Source organism: Chelonia mydas, chromosome 2, assembly GCF_015237465.2.
Source record: "Chelonia mydas isolate rCheMyd1 chromosome 2, rCheMyd1.pri.v2, whole genome shotgun sequence".
NCBI classification, from domain to species: Eukaryota; Metazoa; Chordata; order Testudines; family Cheloniidae; genus Chelonia; species Chelonia mydas.
Window position 1 is genome coordinate 189,414,079 of NC_057850.1, and position 22,485 is coordinate 189,436,563.

The window sequence follows — 22,485 nt, forward strand, 5'->3', positions numbered from 1 at the left end:
TCTGTCTGTTTGGGAGCTAAGCGAGGCCTCCATTCTCAGTTATGATTTTTATTTTTTCCTCAAACAAATGGCCCCTTTACTGCTTTTCTCTGACTGAATGACTGACTGTTCTTGGTACCAACCAATGAGAGCCATACATTCCCCGGCCTCTACTCCCTGGGAATACTTAAACTAGTGGCACCCTGCTCGATAAATCTTTACCTGATTCATGTCAGTAATAGTTGCTCACTCAGCCTAGGAGGTAGAGTAAGATCGTGGCAAGGATGCTCAGTGGAGTCCCCAGTTTCATTATCAGTTGCTTTATATGAATATGGGAGTAGGAAGAATTTGGCCTGTCCTGCAGAAGAGCTTATATAGAAGCTCTGGTGTGCCAGTCTATAACCACTATTGACTAAAAGGTGTACTCAATTTTTTGACTACTCTTAAAAATGTTTGAGACCAAATACAGAACTTAGCCAAATTTACTGTCTAAAGACAAAGCAGTACAACATGAAAAGAAGCCATATATGCCCTTCTTCTCTGAAGAAACTTCTTGCAGCATGTTCACCTTACACAGGTGTGCTTCAGAGATACGCATTTCAGCTAGTAGTATTTATAGCATCCTTTTACATGTTACAAAACTCTTTACATGTCACTAAAATCCAACTCACCAGTTTGTAACTGTTCCTCAATTGGTGTGTTCTGTACTTTTCTTTCTCTGTTTTGGGTACTACGTTCTCAACCAGTTGGGTGTAGAGGTATAGCAACCTATGCTAGGTCACACCATTCATGAATCTTGGCTTTTATAGGCTTCTTCTTTTCTAATGCCCAAGCTGATTTCAGCTGTGCAAAGTGTTGGTGGATCCTTGCCATGGGTGAACAGAATTATAGGGGTACGCATAATACATTCCATTAACATAACCGCCTAGCACTTATGTATACTATATCAATACCCTGCATGTCATACCTATTAATGTGGTTGAAACCTAACATTTATGTATTGGGTTACACCACCACCAAAGGGGAAAATAAAAAAAGATTTTGCTTGGAAAACTGAAGCTCCATCCCATAGGAATGGTGTTCAAGTAGACCATAGCGTTTTTCATTTGCTAATACCTATGGTGCTAATGGCTAAATAAAGGTCAGTGGATAACCCACTTAAAGTTCACTAGTTTTCATTTGCTAGGTATCTTTTCAATTAGCACTATAGCTGGTAACATTAAACACAGAGAATATATTATCCAGTAAATATTGATGGCACTAATAAAATAAAGTTTAATACATTGTATCTTCCATTCAACAAGTTCTAGTATTATCACAATAGCACCTAGAAACCCCCCAGCTAGGCGCTTTACAGACACAAAGGCCTGGTCTATATTTTAAAAGTTACAGTAGATTAACATCTAGTTAAACTGATGCAACCCCCTAATGTAGATGCACTTAAATGTTTAATCCTCATTTCAAGCACTTTAGTAATTCACCAACTCAAGCTAAACCAATTTAAGCTGTCATGCAGCTACATTAAGGGTTGGCACCAGTTTAACTAAATCCATTCTAAACATTTAGACTGGTCCCATTTTTTTTTAATGCAGGCAAGAGGTTAGTTAGAGCCCCATACCTAAGAGTTTGGCACTCCAGTAATGTAAGAGCTCAGGTCCCATTGAAAGGTATGCCGAATGACTTTCCATGGGATTTGTGCACCTACATCACGCAGGTGCTTTTGAAAAGCTCTCCAAAAGGACAAGAAAGACGGAAGGTGGGACAGGAAACAGAGGCACAGAGAGCTGATGGATTTCAGTGTCACAGCACTGCCAGGAAGAAAATTCAGGTCTTCTGATTTCCACTGTAGTGCCCTATCCACTGGATTACTTTGCTCCTCTGATTTAATGAGATTGCAAATGCCTTGGTTGCAGCCTCCCACCTCTTTCTCCCTCCCTTGGTCTCACTGTGACAGGGAGCATGTGGCACCTCATTATAGGCTTGACAGTAGACCCTGTTCCCCTTTCTGGGCCTGCTCTATCATCTTCATGAGCCTCTTTGATCATGCTCAAGGGAGCAGGAGAAAGAACTGCATCAATGGGCAGTTCACTGGGCAAAAAGCTGGAGGTGAAATGGACAGACAGCCCCAGAGAGCTCAAGACATGTTGAGGGCACGTTCCTGGCCCTAACAGGCTAGGAGATGGGGGAAGCCGAGAGATGCTCAACCACCTCCTGGCCCATTGAAAGCAGCAACCACAATGGGGAGGGAGAAGCACTGAAGAACGCCCTTAGCCTAACAGAAGTGCCTGTGTGTGAGTGTGTGAGGCAGAAAGAATGAACGAGAGTGATTGAGGGTGGCGAGCTAGTCAGCAATATTCCCAGAACCAGCGTGAGACACGGCCATGGCTGGGAGAAGCCATGGCTGGGAGAAGAAAAGGCCCCACTGAGCAACTGCTTTTGGCCCCCGTGGGAGAAGTCGCTGGAGGTGGGGGCTCGTTTTTTCCCCAATTCCATTTCTAGATGAGGCACATCAGGAGGCAAGTTGGGGATGCGCACACCTCTACCAACTGTGCTGTATGTGACGAAAGGATGTCAGCCTTCAGGGCTGAAAATGACGAGCACTTAAGTCTCCATTCGATGTTTTTTAAAAAAGCTAAAACATTATCTAGCATAAACCTTAGAAACAGAGGGAATATTCTAATCAGTGGGTAGGCGGGGGCTAGGGTGTGTGTGTCTCTGAGTGTAGGGAACATTAGTATTAATCACCAGGCCTCAGCAAGAGAGAACCCTTCTATTCGATTCCACCTTCTAACACATGGGTGATTTTTGCTACCAACATTAAGGAGAAACAGCAATCTTGTCTCTCAGCAGATTCAATTCTTAAAAGCATGTGATGAGGAACTGGGCACAGGAGAGCGTGCTGAAGTTCACCTCCCATCCTGGCCCATAGCACAGCATTTCACAGGGTTTCAGGGAGCCGCCGTTGCAATGTGTCACAAGAACACGCAGCCACCCGTTGCTTTTCTTTTATTTATTTTTTTATTGAAAGCTTCATCAAAGAAAACAGAAGTTTAAACCTAACATCCACTGATCTACAGAAAGCCCCATGAGTGGGAAAATGGCAGCTATTAGGATTGTGGTACAAATGGACAACAAAAATTAAAAAAAGAAAGAAAATCATAGCAGTACAGCTCTTTCAGTGACAGTCTGAGATATCAGCACTACGATGCCCTTATAAATAAGATTCATAATTTAATGGCTCACAGAGGTCCTTTGGTCTACAATACGGATACAGCAAGGTCTGTTTTAAAGAACCTCTGTTTCATCTATGTGAAACATGTTTTCGTGATAGGAATTCATCTATCTTCCAAGCCGCTTTGAGTTTTCTTAAATGGAAGCTTTTATTTATTGATTTTTAAATGGGGGGAAAAAATAAAAATTTCTGTATGAATTCTGGATGCTTCCTGGTTTTACAGGCTTTTCCTTAAAAAGAGGGGGAAGAGAGAGGTGGATTTACTTATTTCCTGGAATACAGCATCTTTAGGTAATACTTAGTTACACTGAACATCATGTTCTCCTCTCGAAGCTGCATTTTTGGAGTTGTTCAAAATATGTGACTGTAAAATCCACCAGACATAAACCAACATTCAGAAAATATAGTTAATGCTGAGCAGATTTTTTTAAACAATGGGCCCAGCTCTTTGAACACATCACAGGATTTGGCCCTCCAAGGAAAAATGGGTTTGTGGACCTGTCAACAGCGAACATTTTGCATTTTCTTACAAATTGTTATGAAAGTGAAAGGAACTCAAATGTCATGGGCATGGAATAAGAACAAGAACAACTAATTTAAACCCAAGAGTTTTTCTCATCATTGGAAGTAAAAGCAACATTTTTTTTTGTACAGCTTCTGTCATCTTTTTCTGTTTAACAAAGAAGACATTCATAACGGGTAGATTAATGGTCTCTTCTGCATTCTCTGAGGCATGATGAAGAGGCTCACAGGTGCGTACAGCATTCCAGTCTATTTGGATGATATGACTGAAGTGGAAAGCGGGCGCTTCTTCTGAGAGAAAAATAATTCCCTCACACACTGACCCACACTCCAGGTTTGCTGCCTGAGGATTCCAGAAATCCACTTTGTTGAAGAATATCAAAAGTCTGCTGCTGATTCAACCCTTCTTCGGTTAATGTTTGTGCATGATTGTGTGTTTGCATGTATCATAAATGAAAGGAATCACCACTACTGGAGAGAAAAGAAATGCCATCAAACTGGAATAGTCAGCGTGTTTCTGTTTTCTTTTGTATTTCCATCACACCGTTAGTATTTCCTCAGTTCAGATGGGCTTCCTAGAATAGCTCTAAAATCCTTTGCCCAAGGGCACTTCTTTTACATCAAGACCAATTTCATGTTAAATAAAGTTCTGAAAAGAAATCTGAACTGTGTGGGGGTCACACATAACTATCTTCTACCACCACATTTGGTCTCATCACTAGAAGTGGATTGATTCATTACTTTAAGCCCATTATCACTCTTTAGCATGACTCTTACCATAGGTACAGTTCAGTGAGTCTCCTTAAACCTTCACTCATGTTTCACTCATGTCAACCTCAGCATTAAAATGAAGAGGCTGAATGATAAGCACCATCAAACTTAAAATTATGAACCAAGGCAGCTTGTTACACATTTAGCATTAATTTCATCCTTCAGTACCATAGACAACATAATATAGATCAAAATACTATGACATATTAAAAATAAACTTTATTACAATGCAGGCTTCCTCAACTTTGCTGAATTTTGGTACACACACATACATAAATAATACCCTTCATTCGATTTTTACTCATGTAAAAATCCATTTTAATGCTTAATCCCATTGCAGAATCCCTCACTTTCCTATCACCATCTGTCATCTTCCACAGTTGTGCATGCAGCCACAGCAGAAGATAATACAACATGATGAAATTGCTCTAAAATAAGTCTAGTTCTGCAATACACTGGATGTTTCAACTATCATGTCAAGACAGTCTAAAACCCTTGGCAAACAGAACCATACAAGTATTCATCTGCTAGGGGCATTTCAAGAGTCCATTTCAGCGGAAGGGAAGATGAGGGCAACCAAAATTCTAGGCCTGACTGTCACAGGTGACCAGTGCTAACAAAATCAGCAGCAGAGCCAGATAGGAAGAGGGCTCCCTAAGCATTTTAGTTCACTTGGGACAATAAGACTTTTCAGTGCCCTGAATTAGGCTCCGGATATGTCACTAGCAGCTCCAAATACAATATATTATACTGTATTTAGTTCCATCATACCAATTATCTTTCAATCGTCAGTGACAACCACATATTCCGAATTTCCCAGCATATTTCTGACACCTCTCATGTTCATTTATTTGAAAAGAAAAAAAAATGTCTAAAGTTGACTATTTACAAGAGTTCGGGTGTGATGGAAAATACATATGCAGTTCAGCTTATGGATTTGATTTTATTTCCAGACACTTGGGTTAGGCACCATTGCCTTAGACTTCTGGAGTAGTTTCTGCAGTCTTTCAGGAACTCTCCTGATATTTAAGGCTAAATTGGCATGACATAGATACTGAATGTACAAATTCAGCACTCAAAAAAACCCAAACAAACAAAAAAACCCAAAACCCCACTAAGAATCTTGTCAGTCAGAACACAAAGAAAATCAGCTTCAGTTTTTTGAAGCAATTGGGTATCTCTGTTTTGATGATGCCGAAGGGGCAGATAGGTGTGCTGCATTCAGTAGATGACATCTGTATTCTTTTACTTCACCTTTGATTCTTAAAAATAAGGATTCCCATCTAAGCATTTTCTGTATTTTGAGTATGTTATTTCTTACCTGCTGATACATAACTGTTTACAATTCATGAGCTACCAATTAATCAATACTGGGATCAATAAAATAAGATGATTAATTGGATTTACAGGACGCTTTGTGTTTCTATTTTTTCTTCTTCCCCTTTTTTGGTTTTTAAACAATATTAAATGTTGTAGCATGGCAAAAAGTTGAACAATTCTAACACAGAATGTACTTATAACAGTTTAAAGGGACAGGCATCCTGATATCTCTTTGCCTGACCGGCTTAATAAAAAAACACTGAGATTGTTTTACTTTATTTGCTCAAAATAATAATAAAAAATGTTTCTGAATGTATAAATAAAGCAGCACAGATCTGACTAGAAACAGGAAGGTACCTCAGCATATTCATCAGCCACATGGTAGCTACCTTGTAGCCTCATTGTTGATAGTAAATGAGACCTTTTTGTGTGTCACATTAGAATTTGTACAGAAACAGAACAACATGTATTTATTTCATATTCAACTCAATGGTGCCTGGGGATCTCTATTTATACAAATAGTTCACACACAGAGTTGTAAAAAGGAAGAAAATAAGGCTAGCTTGATTTTTCCCATACCTTTTCCAAGGACAAAACTCAACTGTCATTCACAAAAAGAAAACAGCAATGAGGAAGCACGTGGAACAGAAAGGAAAGAGCTAGAGGTCTTTCTAGAAGATGGAAACCCTACTTTCTTTCCCCCCCACATGTTAGTGTGGGCCTGATTTTAAAAAGCCCTGAATAACCACAACTCCAGGTGGAGTCACCAGGAGCTGGGAGTACTTTCGCCCTTCTGAAAACCAAGCTCTGGAGCGACGGCAGTTAACCAGACAAGATCCCATCCCTCTCTTTCACATGTTGCATATTTAGCAGCCATTTGCTTGGGTAACCCACCCCTTCCCACACCCCATTTCCTACATTACAAAATAAGGTCCTGATTTAGTCATTTTAAAAAAATATGTGATTTAAAAAAATCAGTTAAACCTCAGATATTGTTTAGTCAGGGTGGCTAAATCAGGTTGATCCAATATAAATATGCTTTCATTTTATTTTTTTTAATGGATACCCTGTTTCTAATGTACCACAGTGACTGTGGTGAAGCGTCCCCTTTTTCTTTGATGGACAAAAGTTTTCAGTTGTTTGGTTTAGATGATATATATATATATATATGCTGCTTTTCTTTGATCTTTCTGCCTTAAGAGAAAACCCCATGCGTCTCGTTCTGACTTAGTTCTCCCCTTGTTTGTTTGGAAAAAGCAAGGATTTTAATCAGGATCTCTCTGTGCAATAGTTGTCATTCCTAAAATAGATTTCAACTGACTCAATTTATTTACCATTGTCTTTTGACTAATCGTACCAATTAGTGATTGTCAGCCAATGTATTAAGACAACAGAAATCATAGGTGAAAAAAGGAATTATTAACTTCCTGCCTGCATGAGCATGCTAGCGTGAGTAATTTTTAACTTTCTGCTTGCATGGGAGAGCTAAAATGAGAACAGAGATTAAGTCTGCTTTCTCTGGCATCTAATAGGTGACTCAAATGCATCACTGAAAAACAAATACAGAATCAAGGTGGCTATACATGTTGCAAGGTGACAAAGACTGAGGTGAGGAAATGAACCTGTAGGATGTTAGAATTCAGAAGGAAGACTGTAGTTTCTGTAGAAATACAAACAACCAGGCAATGTAACAGAAAACTTGTAAAAATTAAAAGCCCATCTGGGTAGTCGGTAACCCAGATCTCCTCACACTCTGAAATGATGCAAAAGACAGGAGGTACAAGCTTCTAGTACCAACTGCTCTGAAATTATCATTATAAACATATGCAGTAAGTAAAAAACCAGTGGAAGATAGTTTAAACAAACAAGAAAGTAAGAACTGGTCCGGCCATGTAGGTCAAATAAAGATAAAAAAAAGAAAAAACCTCTATCTTCTGGACTGCGTTAGGGTGTCACTTCATCTTTGGTATAAAATAGGCCATCCATAGGCTGCATTTGATCACAACTAGGAAAGACTACAGAAATTGTCAACAATTTCTTCTATCTATTGCTTTTTTGCACTTTTTTTTGACCATAAGCTCCTATCTACTTAAGTTTTTTTTAAATGCTCTTAAGCTAGGTTTTTGCAATGTGACAAGCAAAGCAGACTAAAAACTTCTTAAAGCTCATAAAAAAGACTGCAGATAAAAAGCACTAATGCTTTTGCTAGCGATCACGCTTTGTAAATAAAAAAAAAAATTTGCATTCTGCAAGAAAAAAACCCCTGCATTCTTTATAATGCAGTTATTTTTTCTCAATTCAATAACTTTACTGTAAAATGCTTTAGCCTTCTAGAATTTTTTTCTGTCAACACTTAAGACAAAGTTCATAAAAGTTCCAGCATTTTTCCAACCCTTACAGTTGCCACAGTTCCTTTATCAACAAGTTTCCTCCAAAAGAAGAAAAGCATTTTCTTTTAAACTGTACAGTTTTTTGATGTTCACCCCAAAATCTCAGTCTGTTAAACTTCTGCACCAGCTGAAACCAGTGTGAGAAAGTTTCAATTCTTTTTCGGTTTTTCTAATAAGACATTGACAGCTTGCCTTGAGAGCCTCTGACGTCCTTAAAATTAAGGCAATTAAGATTCAAGATAAACCTTACCTAAACATTTCTAAAAAAACCCCCCAAAACAAAACCACACTAGATTTAAAACAAGAAGGAAAAAAATTAAAGAAAAAAAGTAGCTTAATTTTTGAGGAAGACAATTAGTTTTCTTGTCAACTTGCTCCCTCTTGACATCCTCAGTTTTGATGTTAAAAAAAAAAAATCTAGTTACAGCTACAGGTAAATTCTGAATTCAAATGTTCATCCAGATGAAATGTCAACCCAGTGTTTTTCCTCTGGGTCTTTTCTTTAATTAAAAAAAATATAGCAAAAATAAAACTGTCAGACTACATGACGGAACCATTTGCACAGCACATAAAAACACTGTTGTGTTTTCGTTGGGAAAGTAGAAAATTAAAAAAAAAAGCATTCATTTGACGCCTGTGCAAACTGGAAGCCAACTTCTTGTTCAATGAAGTTTCTCCATTCAAGGCAAAGATTTCAGACCGACATTCTTCAGTCCTGTTTATTGTCTGTGAAAACAATTGTATTAAAGTGGTCATTAAGTCAAAACAACTTTGAAATAGGCTCCTGTCCTTTTTTCCACCCAATTCCCTTTAAAAGGTATCCAAGCAAAACTAACTTTGCAGCTGTTTAAATATGATACAGCCACTAAGCTGAAAATAGTGAGGCCAAAGCAGAGAAATCCTACTTTAGGGGCATTCCTACTCAGTGCAGAAGGATTTTTACTCTTATTAATGCTATGGTTTACGCATTGTCCAGCACATTGAAATGAGACTATATTTACATAATGTAAAAGCTTTAATGTTATGTAAATACTTCAAGGGTAATAATGTATGAGAGAGAACTCTCTTTATATTATTAAGTGGCACTATTTATTTTGGACACTAGTATTAAAATGAAGGCCAAACTTAAAATAAAAGGATAAATTCAACTTGCAAATAAGAAAACATTTTCTGATAGTAAGAATAACTGGACAGTGGAGCAGTTTGCCTAATGAGCCAGTTATGGCTGATTCAGTAGAATCATTCATGCTGATAATAAATAAAAGTATATAGAAAGTGTAGAAAGCACATGTACAGTCTTTCCAATTGAACACCGGGGACATGGTCTGGATGACCAATATTACAGCATCATTAAAGCAAAACAACTTGGGATTGTTTCTGAAGGGAGGTATACCTAAAATGGAAGAAGCATCACAAAAACGTAATCTCGCCACCATAGTATGATATTTCTGCGGAGGTGGAGCTACTATTGACAAATGTCGTCTATTACGGTGTCATCTATAATGCTATAGTTAAGGGATGGTTATTGCTGCTCTTGTAAGCCTCCACATTTAGGGGTTTACAGCTCTTCTGTAAGACTTCTCTCCAGGTGGAAACTTGACATAAGACAAGCCAATAGTTTTCCTTTTGCCAAATTTTAAAATATTCAGTTAGGATTTTTGGGGGGTTGTTTTAACTCAGTATATATATATTTAAAATAAAAGAACCTTAATGAATCAGAGTGCTTTCCCATATAGCTTCCTTTCTGGGACTATGTCATTATGTGAAATAATTACAGTCAGTACAGTATTTTCAAACAAAGAACAGACATTTTCAGATAGCGACGGTGGAATGTAATATTTGCCTATTTCCTTACGGATTTTCGGAAGCATTGACCTATTCATATATTTGTTGGCATTCTGTACCTGTATACTTAGGGGGCAACTGGAGGCAATCACTCATAGTAGGGTCCTTGCTTCTTGTCAGGAGGAGGGTGATTTGAGAAATCTCCTACTATGCTTCAGAGAAGGCTCCTCAAACATCACCCTTACACAAAGACTTGGTGGTTCCTGAGAGGTAGCCACCCAAATCACTGATTTGTACATCCTATCTCCTACCCCATCAGAGGAGTTCCTTACCTGTGTCAATGAACCCCACGCTCTACAAGCTGACCAACATTTATGCACCTAGGACCAAAGTTTTTGCCACTGAGTCTTCAGCATTCTCAGCTAACTCATAATTTTGTGTTTGGAGTTAGCCCTTATGTAAGGGGGAATGCATTGCACAGGAGTGCTATGTTTGTATGCCTGTCTGTATTGTGGTTGTTTGGCCACCCCCTTTCTTCTAGAATTTCTTGTGTTCAGTTTTAATTCCCCTTTTCAGCTGTTCAGGTTTTTCTTCCCCTATATACAGCCATTCAGGTTGGACTGCCCACCTTCTGTGATTTTACTGCCTATCCAAGGGCATTATTTGGATTGTTGGCATTGCTCTCATTAGTGTAAGCGCATTATGGTGCGTTTCCCTGGAAAGTTTCCTGTGGGACCTAAAATCTGTACTCAAAAAAGACTGTTTCTCCCAGGTAGAAGCATCATGCTTTCTTTAATCTGGTACTGGATTTATCCTCCCAGAAAACCCGAAAATCTTTCTCTCCTACTTAAAGCCTGAGAGCTGCTGTCCAGCAAACAGACCTTTTCCCAGAGGCAAGAGGGTGGAGTTCCTGAGACAAAACAGTTCGATCTAACTTCACTTTCAAGATTTCACATTTTTATATGTTAATATATAAGATTTGCAGGGGACAGAGATACCTTTGGTCTAAAATGACTGAGGTACCTTCCTAATGAAATGTCGTATTCTGCTCAGAGCTGAAGGATACAGAGCCAAATTAATCCATGGTATAATCTGCTCACATTACTGGGTTTATGCTGGGGAATATTTGACTAGTGTATCAGCCTTAAATTTGAATGCACTAAGATGAAATCACTATTAAAAACCAGCCTCACAGGGTAAATGAAAGAATGTCTTTCCTGGCCAAGAAAGAGAAAATTTTCACCAGTTGTCTAATTTACACTTACCTACAAGGCCAGTACAAAACCTTTATCACACCCAGTTCAATTTTAAGATACTCTTATCCATTTGTTGGTTGTTATTTTCCAGTTAGTTCACAGAAAGATAAATATAATTAAAGAAGTGATTATAACGTCCCTCCCATGAGTTTCTAGGAAATTCTTTTATAAGTTCTGCATATGCCCTTGGCTATACAGGATTAGAATCAGCATCTAATCAGGTTAATTACTTCCTCTCTGCCACAATGGAAATTATTGTCTTATACTGGCATCGTTTTCATTATTGTTAAATGTGCTTTTAAACTGAAAAAAATATTTATTCAATATGACCTTTTATAACTGGTGCTTTTGAAAAATATTTTAACTTCTTTTTAAAGTAGAAATTGCATTTGCTCTTTCTGTATCGATCACCTCCCAAGTCTTGGCATTTGTAACCACAATTTGCAGACACAGAAACAGCTGGCATGTTTCAGCAAAAAAAAGAAAAACAAAACAAAAAGGAACATCCAGATAGCCTGTAGTGTACCTGCCTACGTGATTCAAAAAGAAATTCCCCTAAATATAAATACCAATGCCATAAGAACAGCATCTGCTATCACAGCCATGCAATAGCTGAGTATGTGAGATGAGGGATATTCTCAGAGAAGATGGGAATTTTACAGTGGAAAAATCCACCAGTCATTTCAAAAAAGAGCTACAATCCCTCCAATATAGGCACAAGCCCAGCAGAAACTGCCCCCAGCTACATGGTGGGGGCTTCTGAACTTAAGTCTTTTTGCTTTTAGGCTTAAGGGAAAGGGAACTGGACAATGAGAATGGTTAGGTCAAAATCCCTTTAGAACACAATGATCAGAGCAGGCAACCAGCATGGAGCTGTCATGTATATTTTTCTCTTGACCCATTATATTCTCTAAGTAGATTGCCATTATTTATTTCTATAGGTATTAAAGAAAATGATGGCAAAACAGGTACACAAACATCCCGTGCCTCTGAGTACATGAGATGTATAGAGAAGAGGTGTGTGATTGGGGCAAATTCTGCAGCAATGAACAATACAGATGATGTAAGCTACACATTGGGTATATGTATGCTGGCCAGAAAGTGGGTGTAGTGTACCTTGCACCAGTTTGGCCTTCCGTTGGTGTGGAAAACAAGTGCAACTTAATGCTGAGGGGTCAAAAAGGCAGATGAAGCAACCAACCAGATGGACAGATTTTTATTCCGTTTCATTTCTTTTACTGTGCCTATCACCATGGTATCTGAGTACTTTCCCATGATGCATTAAACAGGGTCCAGCATATGTCACGTGAGGATCCTTCTTCATTTCATTCTCCTGGGTGAAAGCTGTGTGTGAATGCTTTTTTGTGATGTGCTATATATTTTCTTTGGAAGGCCAAGGCAAAAAAGAGAGTACATTGCACTTGGGACAGGGGTTTGGGGTCGTTCATAATAATTTATGCTCTGTCTTCTACACAAATAACCTCACCCATCTGAGTAACAATTCCATTGTGGCACCGGAGCAGAAGAGGTGAGGGCTGTTTTGTTTCTAGAACATGGGGAGCTTTTTTTAGGTATCCTTGGCTCAGCCGTTAAGTGCGTTGAAAACAAGGTCAAACTTTGAACTTGTGGTATTATTCTATGGGAGCAAATGCAGTGAGCGGAGGTCAGAGGTAAGATAAAACAGCCCCCCTACCTTTTCTTGAGGTTGACTTTCCTGCAGCACCCCCTTCTGCTCTCTCACTGTGCGAGGGACACTAGTTTTGCACTACTTTGTCAGTTACATTCACATCCTCAAAAACTAACAACCAGATGTGGAACTTATTGCTCCATTTACATCACTGCAGAATTTGAGCAAAAGTTGGAGCCTCTGTTTGGGATTTTGCCCAGTGTGCTGATTGCTGAGCCAACGTCTGGTGTAAAACCAGAGCAACTCCACTGAATTCAGTGGAGCTACACTGAATTTACACTATCGCAATTGAGAGCGGAACTTAGTTCTCTGTATTCCAAAGACAATATCATATATGACTAATCACAGTCTTACTTACTTAGACTGTTGGTAAGAATATGCAGGTGCATGTTCACTGGATGTTTCCACTGTCATCTGTTGCTGTTGACCACTGGCTTCCTGTGATGAAGATGCTACTGTCTGCGGAGAAGTCTCAGCAACGACACCCTACGGAAGCAAATAGGGACACAAAGGTCTTACTGATATTAATCACATGAAGGTGTTCAACACCATCTCACCACTTCTTTATTTCTGTGTATCGGTACCATTGGTTTGCATTGTTGAGAGCGTCTGAGATAACAGAAACCACATGTGGACATGACATAAATGCTATCAATTTACAAGGAGATCTGGCCTCAATTCATAGAGTACCTGGAGCACTGTGCTCTAATATGCAGTAGTGAAAAATATCTACACATTATGGGGGAAATCCCAGCCCTGCTGAAGTCACAACGTTTCCATTGACTTCAGTGGAACCAAGATTTCACCCTGTATATGTTATTTTTATTACATATGCATGGTTGATCTGTTTTTACCATCTCACTTACACTGACTTTACTTTGGTCTAACTTCTGATTTACACTGGTGTGAGAGCAGAACCAAGTCCCACAGGATTTTGCAATATATACTGCTGTAACACACGGTGCAGACAATGTAGCACGCTTTGAACAAGTGTATTTGCATTGATGTAGTGTTTTTATTTAGAATGTTTTCTCTTTTAATATAAATTTAAGAAAAACTAAAGATTTTACCTAATAGGACGTTGCACTAATGAGGCTTTGAGGCATATATGTATGTATGTATTCTACATTATATGCATTTGCCTTGAAAATCTGCAATTACAATGATTTCACTGGTAATTTTGTTTGTCCTACTTTGGCATTATTTAGTTTTTTACATTTCTATTGGCTTGTGAAATTAGCCATATTCTGTTTACTTCTGTGCTTGTGTGCATCAACCACGTCAATGATACCAGCAGCGCTCTTCTGGGATTAGAATGTGGTAGTAGATTGCACTCTGTAGAGCCAGAAGAGGGAGCACAAAACACTCAATTTTGTTGTTATCGGAGTCCTAGATAAACAAGGGGTGGTGCCTTTTAAATCTCTGTGACAGAGTGGTCAATTTCTTTTTCAAAGGTTCCTAGAGTCCACTGCCTGCCATGCTGACCAATACTGGCTCACTGTTTCCTTGTAAGCTCCCGTCTATCTGCGTCCATCTGTTGTCTCTTGCCTTAGATTTAAATTGTAAACTCTTTGGGGCAGGGAACAGCTTTTTGTTCTGTTTGTACAGCGCCTGGCACAATGGGGTGCTCGCCCATGACTAGGTGCCATGGTAATATAATAAAATAATAATTGCCAGATTATCGCACATTTTGCGGCAGGTCTTCTACTTCGTTCCTTTAATAATTAATAAGGCTATTCAAAGTAGTCATTATGATATATTTACAGCAAAATCTGATTTAGGGTGAAACTGATGTGATGAAGATTTAAATAAGACCAGCTGAATACGACAAACAAACAAACAAACAGTAGGGGCCTTTCCTACCAGGTGGTAGATCATTTGGTATTCAGAGAATTTGAAGCTACGGAGATGGGGAAACTATGGTGGATCCACTTGACTGCGGGCGGAGAAGTGCCAAAACAACTGGTCGAAGAGCATCCTCAACTGGCCAACTCATGGAGCGATAATAGCATCAACTCCAGAGGAGAGACAGCCGAAGACTACAGTATTGAGACAATAGTGCCCCTCACATTATCACAAAGTAGGGGAGAAGAGGTTAAAAACAGAAAGAAGAATACAAATTTAAGAGTAATAGCATCTTTATTTCCCAAGCCTCCCTCTTGTTGTGTCAGATGCCCTTATGAAGATGCACAGCAGTGGAGGTTGGGCTGAAGTGCTCCCGGCAGCTTGTGCTCTACAGGGTTGAGTAAATACTTACTCATTAGAATGTCATCAGCATGACTCAGCCCCAAGGAGGGAGAGAGCGAATCCTTCCTCAAGGATGAAAAAGCACTCAGTCAGTGCAGCATCCTCCACGTCTGTATGTACAAGAGGAAGGTTTCCATTGCTCAATCACTGTTTCTGGTTGCTGTATGTTTTCAGCAGTTACCTACACTCACTAAGGACTGCACCAAACCCTCTTGCCATCTTCTCTTCTGGAATCTCTTTGGGTTCGTGGTTTGCTGGTTGGTTTTGTTTTCCTGCATTTTCCCATCTCCCTCCCAAATACATGAAACATCAAGAATGGTTTATTCCATTTCCTATGCACAGCAAAACAAATGCAAAAACAAGAGCTCTTGCAGATCTTCAAAAAAAAAAAAAAAAAAAGGAAAGAAAAGAAAAGAAAAGAAATTTGAAGTGCAATCCCAAATCTAAGAGCAGCATAAGGTCTGGTTTGATAGAGCAACATTAGGCCCTTCTTGATATACAACAGGTTCAATGAGGAATAGGTTTGTGATTTGTCACCCCTTCACCCTACTTGCATGAATGGAGGTAAACTTACTTCAATGGGGACAGCTGTTGCAGGCACAGGAGTGTACTGGGGAATGTAGGTCCCTTGCATAGGTGCAGCAGCAGTCATATACTAGAATAAGTCAAAGGCACATTTATATTAGAAACAGAAAAGCACAATGCAACCACAGATGACTGTATTAGAAGCATTACACAGATTTGGTTACAGTACAGAAGATATTGGTTTCTATACACTGTATGCCACACCATTATTTTTTGCTAATAATTTTACTTAATGGTAAGAAATTGGCAATTAAAATCATACATCGTAACCTGCTTAGCGATGGCACATCTGATTAAAAGCAACACCAAGAGATCATAGTATACAGTGCTGATGGATTTGGATTTTATTATTTTTTCGTATGCTTTATAACTGGAGAGAGTCCTATTTTTACATATGAAGAAAATACCAAGGAGACACAATAACATCTCACACACACAGTGATTATGCAGAAAAGTCCCAGGAAGCTCTTGGAATCCACATTTTTAAATGATACCTACAAAAAACAAACAAACTTAGGGCTGAAATTAGCATGCTTCTTCCACACTACTCTTTAACCCTGAACATGGGAAGAATCAAGTCTGTGGGGATATGAAGATCAGGAAAGATCAGATATCTGAGAGTTTCTGCTTTTTGTACTTAGGGGCACTAACTAAATTTCCTTCTACATATGAATTATTTTTAATATCCGGGAAGCCTTTTTAAATATCACAAAACTTTGCCAAATTATTATTCTGTCAACATACAATACTAGCTTCTTCTAAGATATTCTCTTGCCCAAGCACTACAGGAAACCAGTCCTTAATTATGAGTGGATGTGAATTTCACCATTGGTGCAGCATTATTCTCTTCATGCACAGCATTGCTTAAGCAGTTCTTGACTGAATGCACCAGATTGTTCAAATGCTCAGATGGCGTATCAGTATTAAGTTGTCAGATCTAGACATTGTTCTTACCCAGTCCTATCTGTGTACTTGGACAAAAATCACAGAGTATGCCCAATCTCACAATTGTTTGGATGGCACCTCTAACATGTTGTCTCCAAAGATGCCCTGGAGATCTGAACCTACCCAGGATGTATTTGATGAGGGAGGAGGAGGAGGAGGAGGACGGATAGCTCAGTGGTTTGAGCATTGGCCTGCCAAACCCAGGGTCGTGAACTCAATCCTTGAGGGGGCCATTTAGGGATATTGCAGATTGGTACTGCTTCAAGCAGGGGGTTGGACTAGATGATCTCCCGAGGTCCCTTCCAACCTTTATATTCTATGAGTTAAAATGAGTTAAACAAAACTTGGGGGTTTCTGGCTGAGTTAGGAGGTGCTTGCAGGATTTTTTCCACTGATTATTGTGAAATACACATTTCAAACTCTTTCTCAGCTCACCTTGATGTTTCAAACAACTGTGTTGTTTGAAATGTCCACAGCAAAACTGCAATATGAGAATGCAAAGAGGGGTGTAACAGATGCACTGCCCAAGAAATGTTTGGGGTGCAGAAATGGCACATACAAGAATACTGAGGGCAAAATTCCACAGTCCTTGCTTAGGTAAAAGTCCCACTGACTTCAGTGGAAGTTTTGCCTACATAAAAACAGTGAGTAAGAGTGCAGGATATAAGCTCACATTAGTGGCACCACATTATGTACCGTATTTGTAAATAATTATAATGAAATTCACTGCATCTTCCTTGAATATGGCCAAAAAGAGACAGGAGTGTCACTCATCCATATTACGTCTGCCTCCTGCCACAACTTCCTGATGATATTTTTTTGTTTCTCTTCAAAAAGATAACGGTTACAGATTGAGGAGTTCAGGGTTTTCTTGGTCAATGTCGATCAACCTATGACATTTAAGACAAATATCCCTGTTGTACTGCAGCATATAGTAAGGCTATTCTCTGGCCATGAGCATTAGTCACGAACAAGAATATTATTTGAGCGTGAGCCCGTTCAGCTTCTATTTCATTCAATCTGCTTTGTAACGCTGCTGTCATCTGGTGCCACCCTATATGCTTGACGGTATTCTTCCAATTTAATTGTTTGCTTTTACTTGAAGTACTAACTCTCATAGTTCCACCAAGCCTGTTTTAAATTCTCATTGAAGTTTGTTTCTCTGAAGCAAATTATTTTTAAATTAAAAACATCTATGTAAAGAAGAGAAAAAAAAAGCAGTTCTAGGCAATGTTGTTTTCTTTTAAGTTCTTCCTGGAACCCAGCAGAAAATCAGCATATGTGCTCTGAATCACTAGATGTGATTATCCCTATCGTCATCTTAGTTTGCACACAAATAAACACATAACTAAATAAAGTCCTATGAGACCTCACAAAATTATTAAAACACTTTTAAAATCAGGCCACTTTATTTGTTTCAATATCCTTCAGTAATGAGTTTCACAGGACACGAATAGGAGGTATGCATGAAATATTTATTTTTATTAGTTCTAAATGCACTGCCCTTTGGAGTACAAGAGAATCAGGAGACTATTCCCAGTTCTGCCACTGACTCATTGAGTGACCTTAGGTAAGCTCCTTTGTCTCTCCATCTATCATTTTCTCCTTCTGTAAAAAATACTTTTCTTTTTTAAGTGCTTTGAATTCAATGGATAAAAAGCAAAGTGGGCCAAATTCACTGATGGTTTAACTCCACTGACAGAAATGGAGCTATATTGGCAGAAATTTTGGCCCCATAAGCATTAAGTGCCAATCCTGCAAACAGATGCACCACTATATATCTTAGGGCATGTCTACACTGTGGAGGTAATGTGCTCTCCTGGGGTGCATGTTGCTCATTAATTGGTCCATGAAGATCCTGCTAGTTTATGCTAATGGTTCCCTAGTGTGCTTTAACATAGTAGTGTTTTAAATGGTACTACATTAAAGAACAGTAGGGGACGCTTAGTGCGCACCAGCAAGGTCTACAGGGGCCAAATAATTACAACACATTAGTGCCCTTTAGAAATCATAGCCCCCATAGTGCACACTGCTTCTCCATGTACTCTGACTCTTAGATTGCTGCTCATCTGTTAGCCCCTCACTACACACATTCACCAGAACCATCAGCTATCTCTTAGTTACTTACATGGCACCCATTACCAGAGTATTTGAGCACCTCATAATCTTTAATGTATATGACCTCAAAATACCCCTGTGAGTTGGGGAAGTGTCATTAACCCCATTTTACAGATGGGGAACAGACAAACACTAAGTTTGTGCCAGAGAACAGAATTAAACTTGAGTCTCCTGAGACCCAGGTTAGTACCAGAACCACAGGACCATACTTTCTCTCATCAAGGATCCCATGTGGACCCCTTAATGCCCACACACAGTCCAACTGCTTTCCATAGGACTCTGTGCAGGTGTTATGTGGATCTGTTTACCAGACTGGAGATGAAAGTAAGGACTGAGTGACTGTTTTTCTAATAGTATAGGGGGAAAGGTCAAAAAGAGAAACGGATCAATTTTTTCTCTGCCCACCATCCTTGGGGTTACCTCAATCAAGGCCACCCCGATTTCTCTCCTTTCTAAACTAGATAATCCCAAGCACTTTAATTTCTTGTCATCTGTGCTCTACAGTTGGTTAATCTCTGAAAGTGACTGTAAGATGGCACTGAGGAGGTTTCACGTTGACTTTGTCTCAGTAATTTCCATAGTAGGGGATGGACTGTGTCCACTGATCTCTTCCTGTATTGGGATGGGATCTCAGCTCTCTCTTACACATCATATGCTTCTTCTCCTAAACCTTACGGAGTGTGGTGGGGTAACAGGTGGGCTCAGACTAGTGCTAGCTACCTTGGGGAGTGGGGAGAGGTGGAGTACAAAACTTCCTTCCCTCCAGCCTCACAGAAATTCTGAAGAAAAATGGAAGTTGTATTATCTTCTCTGCTCAAATTCATGTGTGGTTGGGATTCTGCATTAAGAGTGTTCCTGTAGGTAGCCATGGCTCAGGGGCTCCCTGGTGGTCCAGCTCCATTGGGTTTCTAGAGGCCAGAGCTATACCAGAGTCACAGGGTCTCAATGTAGCTGGTTTCCCATGGGTCCTTGGAAATTAGCATAATTTGGAATAGGCACTGATGTGGGGGAAATCTCTGCTAGGAGATTTGCACAGAGATTTCCGCTACTTAAAGCCACTCTCACATATTTTACTGCAGGAAGTGGGATGTGAGTGTGAGATACACACACATATTTGTTCAGCTTGTAAGTAAACAGATGAATTAACTAAAAGGAAAACGAAGTTTCATTGCTGCCAAAATGAAAATAGGAATTGAAAATCAAATGGTTCTCCGTTTTTCTCACGTGCCATCATCTGGAATGGAGATTCTGCAACTGGAATGTAGTTAGTCCATTCTGACTTGTGCATATTCAGCAGAATGGCTATCGCTCACTGTCCCAGCACTGTACTGGCTTTTTGACAGCAAAATGGAGAGCAACTCTAAGACACCGGGAACAGTAAAATAGTGTCAGTTTGGCGCAATCATTTTTGTGACTATAACTATATTTTAAAGACGGATAATTTCCACCACGAAAGAGAAACAGTGTGGGCAGTGCTGATGCTTCTGATTTCCCTTTAAACTGCTCCTGTTTTCACATACTGCACCCAGAGCACCTTTGGTTTGTGCTCACCCTGTGCAATATTCTAATGCACACCTCAGGATGTCTGACTGCTTAATTTCAAGTCTTGCTTATTACAGACACCAATTTAGCTTTGATTGATTCCTCTCACACTCCCTTCTAGGGTTTTTGTTTCTGTCTGAGGACACAAAGTATAGAGGACAAAAAGTCCCAGAAGTCTAACAAAATGTAAAGAAATATATACCTTTTACACCACATAGTTTTACGACCTTTGAGACTTATCTATTGATTTATTCAGAATGTTTATAGGTCTAGTTGTTTCTTATATTGCAAATAGAAGAAGCCTGTTGGACATGAAGAGTTAACTCTCTTGGCCACAATAAGTCTCAGGATGTGCTACATCATGAAAGCCGAACAGGGATGGGTGGCATAACAATACTGATCATATTTCCCAGGTTCACACATCACAACATCAGAGGAATTTGGAAAATACCAATTAATATCTATGTTTAATTATATTCTAGATATAGACTCTGTAATTTTTATTCATACTGAGTAGTATTCGTTCAGATTCATACTGAGTAGTATTCGTTCATCTGAGTAGTCTTACTATGGTCAATGGGACTACTCACATGAATAAGTACTACCGAACATGAGTATGAGGTAGTACTTATTCATGTGGCCTTTAGAAAGCAAAAGAAGTGTGAAAAACCCACCTTGGTTCTTTCATAGCTGTGGGTCTGTTTTACAATTATTTAAGGATCAAAAAGATACAGTGAATCCTGGGAAGATCTTTTCTCTCACTGTAACAATTTACATGCTCACCACAATACTCAGATACTTTTTAGTTGAACTCAGAAACAAATGGAGGAACCTATTCTCATTTTGGTGAGCACTTACATGAGTACAGTCCTACTGAAGTACACTTAAATGGGACCACTTGTATGAATAAATGCTAACCAGTCTGACTCATGTGAGCAAGGGTTCCACAGTTTCACTCTTCATGATTATCTGTGCTGTGATGAAATCCACATCTTGTGTGTGCTGGAGTACACTGATAATAGTTAGCGTTTTAGGATCCACTGAATGAATGCCAGCTCTTGCTTACGATCCAAGAAGTCTAGACACTGCATCAGCAATAGAGCTACGTGAAAACATTTGTATTGCTGGAGAAACTGATGAAAGTCACACTGTTGCTGGATACATTTTAACCGTAAATTTCTCCCTCTGGGGAAAATCGCCTTCCTGCCTTAGAATTCCCTCCCCGGCATGGTGCAAAAGCTACAGATTCCCTGAGTCTTGTGAACCTTGCCGGTTCAGGCTTTAACAAAATATAGAATAAAATCCCTTCTCTTTGGGGCATTCTGCCCCTGGGTTCTACCTTCTCATCTGCGAGTTCCCAGTTCCCTGATGGATTAAAGTATTGCCTCACTGTATGCATCCGATGAAGTGAGCTTTAGCTCACGAAAGCTTGTGCTCAAATAAATTGGTTAATCTCTAAGGTGCCACAAGTCCTCCTTTTCTTTTTGTCTTCTTCCAGTCTATAATTCTGGCAAGATGGAATTGTAGTTCAATGGAATACAGCTCCCAGCAACCATAACTTCTGACATAACATACAGAGACTTTCTGATTTTGGGGCTCAACTCTAGAAGCCCTACAGAGCTGTGGATTCTGCAATTTTTCTATGAGTTTTAGTGATAATTTTAAAATTCCCTATTAAAAAGATGTGAGAAACAAAAATGATGATTTTTATATATAGCTGTATTTCAATATTTTTCTCCACAGTTATAGTGGTCTTAAATACAATATGATTTTGTGAGATAAAATTACCATAGCGTAGCCAAGAATAGCATCCTTCATTCAACAGATCTCAGTCACTGAGCTATCTCATTCATTGTTCAAGAAGAAACCAGAAATCTTTAGAAGATTTCAACTCCCTTCCCTGCTGCTCATTAATACAAGGGGATTTACAAACACCATCACGTCCCTTTCAACCTTCCTAATGAGATATTACCTAATTCTCTGAGCAAGTTAGATGAAGATAGAGAGAAGAATACTCTCTAGTTCCAAACTAATCTCCTTTACTCTCCATGAGCTCTAAGTATCCTTCACAAATCTTTACTTTTGGAAAACAGAGCAATGAAAAGG

The 22,485-nt window shown here is 39.2% G+C and overlaps 1 protein-coding gene across 3 annotated transcripts in view; it reads right to left on the bottom strand.

The window, feature by feature from the left end:
• Positions 1 to 2,974: 2,974 nt before the first annotated feature.
• RBMS3 (RNA binding motif single stranded interacting protein 3) overlaps positions 2,975 to 22,485 on the bottom strand; it is a 755,157-nt gene continuing 735,646 nt past the window's right edge. For 2 of the 3 annotated variants that reach the window (XM_043540891.1, XM_043540894.1), the window contains 3 exons: positions 15,764 to 15,844; positions 13,301 to 13,428; positions 2,975 to 8,940 (listed from right to left, as the gene is read on the bottom strand). In XM_043540891.1, the coding sequence (XP_043396826.1) occupies positions 8,934 to 8,940; positions 13,301 to 13,428; positions 15,764 to 15,844 (216 nt within the window). In that variant the 3' untranslated portion in view covers positions 2,975 to 8,933. Of the gene's footprint in view, positions 8,941 to 13,296; positions 13,429 to 15,763; positions 15,845 to 22,485 lie in introns of those variants that run through there. The other variant, XM_043540892.1, reaches the window with a different exon arrangement.